Below are 10,423 nucleotides of genomic sequence, written 5' to 3' on the forward strand. Positions count from 1 at the left end.
TCCGACTATCATTAGCTCATAGTTAGAGATACTGACATTCCGAAGAGTGCTTTCAGAACTCGGTTTGGTCATTTTGAATTTGTAGTTATGTCTTTTGGACTAACAAATGCTCCTGCAGCTTTAATGGATTTAATAAACATGGTGTTCAAAAATTATTTGGACTTGTTCGTCATCGTATTTATTGGTTATATGCTTAATTATTCTTGGAGTGAGGAAGAGCATACGTGTCACAACCCAAGCCTAGGGCCTAGACGTGACCGACGAATGGGGAACCCGAAGGAACCCCAAACAAGCCTCATAGCGTATCTTACACATCATTGGTCGCGGAAGCAATTAAAATGACCATAAGCGATAAGCATAATCAAGGGGGAAATCGGGACTAAGGGAGCAAGAAAAAAAAAAGAAGAAATGATACATAAATACCATAGATGAATCAAGCTCAAACATAATACACAACTTGTCCAACACCACCTCTAAACATAGGTACTTTAGCGGGGGCCAAGACAAACAACTGGGCTCACCCTCATAGTCAAAACATAACTAAAAGGAAAAGTCTTATACATAGCAAAAGATCATAAGCAACGTCCCCGGAATGGAGGACTCACCAATAACCTTGATAGAAAATCGTATTAGCCACGCGGAGGACGAGGGTCAAGCGGTGCTCCGGTCCCTACATGGTGACATCATGTAGGCATAGAGTATGCGTTAGTACGTTTGAATGTACTAAGTATATGGGATGCAATGCAATGCAACAAGGGATGGACATCATAGGCAAAATGCATAATCGTACCCGATAGATAGCATATTAATGAGATGATATGTATAATGATGCTTATATAAAAATCATATTTAGTAGGGCATAGTATATGTGTAGTGAGTGACCATCAATATAGTATTTCCAAGGCCTACCACCCCCTTGGAGAGGCGAAAGAGGTACAAACCCCTCAATGTGGTTACCCGGGCCTACCACCCCCCGAGCTAGGGACCAAGGTACAAACCCCTCGATATGGTTATACGGGCCTACTACCCCCCGTACTAGGCAACCAAGGTACAAACCCCTCGATACGGTTATACGGGCCTACTACCCCCCGTACTAGGCAACCAAGGTACCAACCCCTTGATACGGTTACCCGGGCCTACAACCCCCCGAGCTAGGCTTGGTCGACTCACACACTATATAGAGAAAATCATATACATGTATCCATTTCATCATCATTTCAATACTTATATAATCATCCGACTCATAGGACGTACATTGGACCTTCCATTTCATAAGAATTCTATAAATGGCATTTTATCAAACATATGGTGGGCTACTTGTTCATGTAAATAAAATCATGTGTTTCAAGAGTACTAAGTCCAACCAATTTCAAAATCCATATAAAACAGCCCACCAACAACATACATATATATATACATATATAACAACCTTCATAATTTGATCATGGAGGCATGAAAACCATAAACATCATATAATCATTCCATTTCATGATAATATACAAAAATAGACCATAATAGGATGTGTAGTAATAATTCCATAATTCAAGAGTTCATAAATGATCATAAGGACCCATAAACTTGAAGTAAAATAGAGGATAAATGGTTGGACTTGTGGAAAGGAAGGTTTCCACAATCAACCCACATACCTCAACTTTGGAGAATTCTTGATGAAGATTGGAATGGAGAATTGCTTGAGATTGAATCTTGAATCCGGAATTAAAGCTTGGGATCCTTGAATTTGGTTGATGATCTTGGTGGAATTTTTGGAGAGGGTTTAGAGAGAGTTTTTGGATGTTTTGAAGTTAAATGACTAAGTATGGATATGTCCCCTTTTTATAAAAACGTCCCAACACTTAGAAAAAAATTGAGGCGGGTGAACAGTGTTTTCGGCTACTGGAATTTGCATTTTCTGCCGGACAGGTTTTACGAAAATGGTCATAACTCCTTCATCCTAACTCGGAATGAGGTGAAACAAATTGCGTTGGAAAGCTAACTCACAGAGCTTTAATTTTGATAGTTTGAGCTCCTTCCAGTTCCTTGTGTGCTGAGAGATATGCCCCTTTAAAGTTGACCCTCAAAATCGCATTTTTTGCGATTTTCGAATTTTGATACGGTTGTTCTAAAATTCGGGTTAGACTCATTTCCCACTCAATTTGACCCCCTGAATAAGAATATGAAGTCGAATTTCCGAAATGATGCACGGATTTTGAGATATATGGAAATTACAATTTTAGGTGTTTTCGAAGCACATTTTCGGGCATTTTTGGGGTCGTTTCAATATCTCCCCCTTGGGAACATTCGTCCCCGAATGTCAAAGAAACGTACATGAGAAACACAAACATGGCAAATTCAGCCCACATAGGGATGCAACAATGCACTTACACCTCATTTCAAAAACTTCAACATAGTTGTAAAACCACAATGAACTTGTTAACTTAAACATGAATGTATGCAATGACATGGTGGCTGAACTTAAGACCTGAGATTTTATAAAGGGTTTAGATCAATACCTTAAGCTTGAGTGGAGTGGAAAAGATAAGGATATCGCCTTTGCATGTCCGCTTCGGCCTCCCAAGTAGCACTTTCAACTTGTTGATTTCTCCAAAGGACCTTAACGGAAGCCACATCTTTGTTTCTCAACCTCTTCACTTGTCTATCTAAAATCTGGACCGGAACCTCTTCATAGGTCAAATTATCTTCAACAACACCCACAACATCAAGAGGCACAATGGCATTCGGATCACCCACACACTTCCTCAACATAGACACATGAAATACCGGATGAACCAAATCCATTTCGCTAGGCAATTCCAACTCATAAGCTACCTTGCCAATTCTCCTCATCACCTTATAAGGACCCACGTATCTTGGGCTCAACTTGCCCTTCTTACCAAAACGAACCACACCCTTCATGGGTGACACCTTCAAATAGACCCAATCACCAACTTGGAATTCAAGAGCCCTTCTCCTCACATCGGCATAGGACTTTTGGCGACTTTGGGCCGTCTTCAACCTTTCTCTAATCATCCTAACCTTCTCAAGAGCCTCCATAACTAGATCTGGTCCTAACAAGGCCACCTCACCAACCTCAAACCACCCAACCGGTGATCTACAACGCCTCCCATAGAGAGCCTCAAAAGGAGCCATACCGATGCTAGAATGATAGCTATTGTTATAGGCAAACTCAATCAATGGAAGATGATCATCCCAACTACCCTTAAGCTCCAATACACAAGCCCTAAGCATATCCTCAAGTGTTTGGATAGTCCTTTCGGCTTGTCCATCCGTTTGCGGGTGAAAGGCCGTAGTAAGCTTAACTCTCGTACCTAGACCCCTTTGAAAGGACTTCCAAAAGTGTGAAGTAAATTGAGTACCACGGTCCGATATGATGGATAGAGGAATCCCATGCAACCTTACCAAGTCATGAATATATAACCTTGCATAATCTTCCGCCCCATATGTTGTCTTTACCGGTAGAAAATGAGCCGATTTTGTCATCCTATCAACCACCACCCAAATAGAATCAAAACCTTTTCTAGTCTTGGGTAAACCAACTACAAAATCCATATTAATTTCTTCCCACTTCCAAGTAGGAATCTCTATGTCTTGGGTTAGACCACCCGGCCTTTGATGTTCGGCCTTGACTTGTTGACAACTATGACAACCGGAGACGAATTTGGCAATGTCCTTCTTCATGCCTCCCCACCAATACACATCCCTCAAATCTCTATACATTTTGGTGGAACCGGGGTGAATGGAGTAGGAAGAATTATGAGCCTCCTCAAGAATTTTCTCCCTCAAACCATCAACACAAGGCACACACAACCTACCTTGGTACCTAAGGGCACCATCTCCCCCTTGGGAGAAAACTTCCACCTTGCCCTCTTTCACCAAGGCCTTCAATTCTAACAAGGAAGAGTCAAGATCTTGTTTTGCTATCACCTCATCAACCAAGGAAGACCTAGCACCATCAACAACGACCACACCACCATTACCAACCTCTTCCAACCTAACCCCCAACCTAGCCAACCGATGCACCTCCCTAGCCATTTCCCTATCACCAATATCAACATGAGCTAGGCTACCCATAGACACCCTACTCAAAGCATCCGCCACCACATTAGCTTTACCGGGATGATAATGCACACTCATATCATAATCTTTAAGAAATTCTAGCCACCTTCTTTGTCTCAAGTTGAGGTCTTTTTGGGTGAAGACATATTGGAGGCTCTTATGATCGGTGAACACATCAACATGTACCCCATACAAGTAATGACGCCAAATCTTTAAAGCAAACACCACCGCGGCTAATTCAAGGTCATGCGTAGGATAGTTCTTTTCATGCACTTTGAGTTGTCTAGACGCATAGGCTATCACCTTACCATTTTGCATTAGGACACAACCCAAGCCAACTCTAGAAGCATCACAATACACAACGAATCCCTCAAGCCCATCCGGTAGTGACAATATAGGAGCGGACACAAGTTTATCTTTCAAGGTTTGAAAACTCCTTTCACACTCGTCGGTCCACTCAAACTTAGCCTTCTTTTGTGTCAACTTAGTCATGGAAGAAGCAATAGAAGAAAACCCATTCACAAATCTCCGATAGTAACCCGCTAAGCCCAAGAAGCTCCTAATATCCGACGGGGTCAATGGCCTAGGCCAATTTCTAATCACATCGGTCTTCTTAGGATCTACCTTAATACCATCCCCCGACACCACATGACCTAGGAAGGCAACCTCCCTCAACCAAAATTCACACTTTTCATACTTGGCATACAACTTCTCCTCTCTCAATCTTTGCAACACAACCCTCAAGTGACCCATATGTTCTTCCTCGCTATGCGAATAGATTAAAATATCATCAATGAAGACCACAACAAAGGAATCAAGGTGGGGTTTAAAGATCCTATTCATTAGGTCCATGAAGATAGCCGGTGCATTGGTCAACCCAAAGGACATGACCACAAATTCATAATGCCCATACCTAGTCCGGAAGGCTGTCTTGGGAATGTCACACTCCCTCACCTTCACTTGATGATACCCGGACCGAAGATCAATCTTAGAGAAGTGGCTAGCCCCTTGCAATTGGTCGAACAAGTCATCAATCCTAGGAAGAGGATATTTATTCTTGATGGTGACCCTATTGAGTTGCCGGTAATCAATACACATCCTAAGGGACCCATCTTTCTTCTTCACAAACAACACCGGTGCACCCCATGGTGATTGGCTAGGCCTAATAAAACCCTTCTCCAACAAGTCCCTCAATTGTTCCTTCAACTCCTTTAACTCCGCCGGGGCCATACGATAAGGGGGGATAGAAATGGGTTGAGTATCGGGGAGGAGGTCTATGCCAAAATCTATTTCCCTTTCGGGAGGAACACCGGGAAGGTCATTAGGAAAGACATCAAGGAATTCATTTACGATCGGAACCGACTCTATAGGAAGGGTTTTGGACTCCACATCCCTAACCCTCACAAGGTGATAGAGACACCCCTTAGAGATCAACTTACGGGCTTTAATGCAAGAGATGAACCTACCCTTGACTACCACACTTTGGCTCTCCCACTCAAGAATGGGTTCACTTGGGAATTGGAACTTGACCCTACGGGTTCTACAATCAATGGAAGCATAGTATGCATGCAACCAATCCATCCCAAGAACAACATCAAAATCGACCATGTTCAACTCAACAAGATCACAAGGCAATATTTTATGCAAGATGCAAATAGGACAATTTCTATAGACCTTCCTAGCAACCATATATGCACCAATAGGAGTAGACACCTTATATGACTCATGCAACAAGTCGGGCTCAACATGAAACTTTTTGGCAACAAAGGGGGTGACAAAAGAAAGAGAGGCACCCGGATCAATTAATGCATATACATCAAAGTCAAAGATTTTCAACATACCGGTAACGACGTCGGGGACTTCATCGACCCCTTGCCTCCCATGCAAAGCATAAAATCGATTGTGCCTTGGGGCACCATCTTGTCGGCCCCCTCTCCCCAAAGGAACCGCATTGGCACCTTGTGGACGGACCTCCTTACCCTTGTTGCGATTTCGAGGACAATCCATTGCCTTGTGCCCCATTTCCCCACAACTATAGCAAGCACCGGTATTTCTCAAGCACGGGCCACCATGGCCCTTACCACACTTCGGACATACATCAATAGGACCCATACCCCTAACACCTTGGGCCCTTGGAACATCATTGGCAAACCCCTTATGGAGCGCATGAGAAGACCCTTGACCTTGATGAAACCGGCCTCCCGTTCTACTTTGGAACTTGCCCTCAAAACGGGCCCTCTTGGCCTCATGACCCCTCCTCTTCCTCAACTTCTCCTCCTCCATTTGTTCGGCATAGACCATCAAGCGGGACAAGTCCATGTCACTAATCAACATTGCGGACCGGCATTCTTCACTCACTAGGTCGGACACACCCATCACGAATTTGTTCATTCTAGACCGTGAGTCGGCAACCAAGTGTGGAGCATACCTTGAAAGTTGGTTAAACTTGAGGGCATACTCCCTCACACTCATAGACCCTTGTTTTAAATTCATGAACTCCACCAATTTGGCTTCCCTAAGCTCAAGAGGAAAGAATCGATTAAGGAAAGCCGTTTTGAACTCTTCCCAATGCACCACATAGTTTACCCCCTTCTCTTCCTTCCATTGGTTGTACCATATTTGGGCCACCCCTTTTAGTTGGTAGGCCGCCAACTCCGCCTTATCTTCTGACTTCACGCCCATGATAGCTAATATCTTGAGGACTTCATCAATGAACTCTTGAGGGTCTTCATTTAACTTAGACCCATAGAATTCCGGGGGATTCATCCGCACGAAGTCTCTCACCCGAGATGCCGGGGTAGGAGCCTGAGGGGTTTGGGCCCCGTGGTTGGCTTGATTAGCCATAGCTTGTGCAAATAAAGTAAGGGCATCCCGAAGATCCCCATTGGTCGGTTGTTCCTCGGGTGCGCGGGCTCGTCTTCCTCTTGTATTAGGCATGATCTAGCATAGCAAAGAACAACCGTTAGGAAAAAAAGAACTTAATTCAACTCTACCGCACGACTTAGAACATGAAGAAGGGAAACATTTCCTAAAACGTCTCATAGCCTCCTACTCATAATTGTGGTGCACAACACAACCATGAATCGGACTCTAATCAACGCGGTGTGTTGGACTCCGAGGATCTATCAACCTAGTGCTCTGATACCAAGTTTGTCACGACCCAAGCCTAGGGCCTAGACGTGACCGGCGAATGGGGAACCCGAAGGAACCCCAAACAAGCCTCATAGCGTATCTTACACATCATTGGTCGCGGAAGCAATTAAAATGACCATAAGCGATAAGCATAATCAAGGGGGAAATCGGGACTAAGGGAGCAAAAAAAAAAAAAGAAGAAATGATACATAAATACCATAGATGAATCAAGCTCAAACATAATACACAACTTGTCCAACACCACCTCTAAACATAGGTACTTTAGCGGGGGCCAAGACAAACAACTGGGCTCACCCTCATAGTCAAAACATAACTAAAAGGAAAAGTCTTATACATAGCAAAAGATCATAAGCAACGTCCCCGGAATGGAGGACTCACCAATAACCTTGATAGAAAATCGTATTAGCCACGCGGAGGACGAGGGTCAAGCGGTGCTCCGGTCCCTACATGGTGACATCATGTAGGCATAGAGTATGCGTTAGTACGTTTGAATGTACTAAGTATATGGGATGCAATGCAATGCAACAAGGGATGGACATCATAGGCAAAATGCATAATCGTACCCGATAGATAGCATATTAATGAGATGATATGTATAATGATGCTTATATAAAAATCATATTTAGTAGGGCATAGTATATGTGTAGTGAGTGACCATCAATATAGTATTTCCAAGGCCTACCACCCCCTTGGAGAGGCGAAAGAGGTACAAACCCCTCAATGTGGTTACCCGGGCCTACCACCCCCCGAGCTAGGGACCAAGGTACAAACCCCTCGATATGGTTATACGGGCCTACTACCCCCCGTACTAGGCAACCAAGGTACAAACCCCTCGATACGGTTATACGGGCCTACTACCCCCCGTACTAGGCAACCAAGGTACCAACCCCTTGATACGGTTACCCGGGCCTACAACCCCCCGAGCTAGGCTTGGTCGACTCACACACTATATAGAGAAAATCATATACATGTATCCATTTCATCATCATTTCAATACTTATATAATCATCCGACTCATAGGACGTACATTGGACCTTCCATTTCATAAGAATTCTATAAATGGCATTTTATCAAACATATGGTGGGCTACTTGTTCATGTAAATAAAATCATGTGTTTCAAGAGTACTAAGTCCAACCAATTTCAAAATCCATATAAAACAGCCCACCAACAACATACATATATATATACATATATAACAACCTTCATAATTTGATCATGGAGGCATGAAAACCATAAACATCATATAATCATTCCATTTCATGATAATATACAAAAATAGACCATAATAGGATGTGTAGTAATAATTCCATAATTCAAGAGTTCATAAATGATCATAAGGACCCATAAACTTGAAGTAAAATAGAGGATAAATGGTTGGACTTGTGGAAAGGAAGGTTTCCACAATCAACCCACATACCTCAACTTTGGAGAATTCTTGATGAAGATTGGAATGGAGAATTGCTTGAGATTGAATCTTGAATCCGGAATTAAAGCTTGGGATCCTTGAATTTGGTTGATGATCTTGGTGGAATTTTTGGAGAGGGTTTAGAGAGAGTTTTTGGATGTTTTGAAGTTAGATGACTAAGTATGGATATGTCCCCTTTTTATAAAAATACGTCCCAACACTTAGAAAAAAATTAAGGCGGGTGAACAGTGTTTTCGGCTACTGGAATTTGCATTTTCTGCTGGACAGGTTTTACGAAAATGGTCATAACTCCTTCATCCTAACTCGGAATGAGGTGAAACAAATTGCGTTGGAAAGATAACTCACAGAGCTTTAATTTTGATAGTTTGAGCTCCTTCCAGTTCCTTATGTGCTAAGAGATATGCCTCTTTAAAGTTGACCCTGAAAATCGCATTTTTTTGCGATTTTCGAATTTTGATGTGGTTGCTCTAAAATTCGGGTTAGACCCATTTCCCACTCAATTCTACCCCCTGAATAAGAATATGAAGTCGAATTTCCGAAATCATGCACGGATTTTGAGATATATGGAAATTACAATTATAGGTCTTTCCGAAGCACATTTTCGGGCATTTTTGGGGTCGTTTCAATACGACTCATCTGAGAGTTGTTTGCAACCTCTCAAAGATATCCAGTTATTCACTAAGTTCATCAAATGTGAATTCTAGTTATAGTCAGTCGCTTTCCTTGGTCATGTGGTATCCAGCGAAGGAGTCCAAGTGAATTCTTAGGAAATTGAGGCAGTGGAGCACCGGCCCAGACCCACCTCCCTAAAAGATATCAAAAGTTTCTAGGGTTTGGCCAGTTATTACAGGATATTTGTTGAAGGATGTTCATCCATAGCTTCCCCGTTGACCAAGTTGAATCAGAAGAAGGTCAAATTTCAGTGGTCAAATGAGTGTGAAAAAAGCTTCTCCAAACTGAAGACTTGGTTAACTACAAATCCTGTCTTGACTCTACTAGATAGTTCAGATGGTTATGTGATTTATTGTGATGTATCAAGGGTAGGCCTAGGTTATGTGTTGATGCAGCGAGGTAAGCTCATAGCTTATGCATCTAGACAACTTAAGGTCCATGAGAAGAACAACCCGACTCATTACCTTGAACTTGCAGCCGTAGTATTTTCCTTAAAGATTTAGAGACACTACTTGTATGATGTTGATGTGTTCACAGATCATACGAGCCTCCAGTATGTGTTCACCCAGAAAGAGATGAATCTTCGTCAAAGGAGTTTGTTTGAATTTTTCTAAGACTATGAGATGAATGTCCTTTATCATCCGGGTAAGGCCAAAGTAGTGGTTGATGCTCTCAGCAGGTTGTCTATGTGTAGTGTAGCACCTGTTGAGGAAGAAAGGAAACATCTATCCAAGGATGTTCACTGGCTTTCTCGCTTAGGAGTTTTCCATACGGACACATCTGTTGGTGGGGTGATTGTTCAGAATTGACCATAATCTTCATTAGTAGTGGAGGTTAAGGAAAAACAGGATGCTGATCCTATATGTGCAGTTCATCAGAAGAAAGGTGTGGCTTTCTCCTAAGGGGGAGATGGTGTGCTTCGTTACCAAGGTCAGTTATGTTTTCCTAATTTGGGTGAGTTGAGGCAGCAGATCCTTATAAAAACTCATAACTCCATGTATTCCATTCATCTAGGTACCACTAAGCTGTACCATGATCTACAAGAAGTCTTTTGGTGGAACGACATGAAGAGGGACATAGCAGACTTTGTGGCTAA

General features: G+C 42.7%; 1 protein-coding gene across 1 annotated transcript; it reads right to left on the reverse strand.

The window, feature by feature from the left end:
* Positions 1-478: 478 nt before the first annotated feature.
* On the reverse strand, positions 479-8,772 carry LOC125851134 (uncharacterized). The gene is made up of 4 exons (XM_049530923.1): positions 8,647-8,772; positions 7,606-7,670; positions 5,916-7,014; positions 479-670 (listed from the first exon to the last, which is right to left on the reverse strand). Exons 3-4 carry the CDS (start codon positions 7,009-7,011, stop codon positions 630-632), a joined length of 1,137 nt encoding a protein of 378 aa, XP_049386880.1. The 5' UTR covers positions 7,012-7,014; positions 7,606-7,670; positions 8,647-8,772; the 3' UTR covers positions 479-629.
* Between the last annotated feature and the right edge of the window lie 1,651 nt (positions 8,773-10,423).

Source organism: Solanum stenotomum, unplaced genomic scaffold, assembly GCF_019186545.1.
Source record: "Solanum stenotomum isolate F172 unplaced genomic scaffold, ASM1918654v1 scaffold2292, whole genome shotgun sequence".
Classification (NCBI taxonomy): domain Eukaryota; kingdom Viridiplantae; phylum Streptophyta; class Magnoliopsida; order Solanales; family Solanaceae; genus Solanum; species Solanum stenotomum.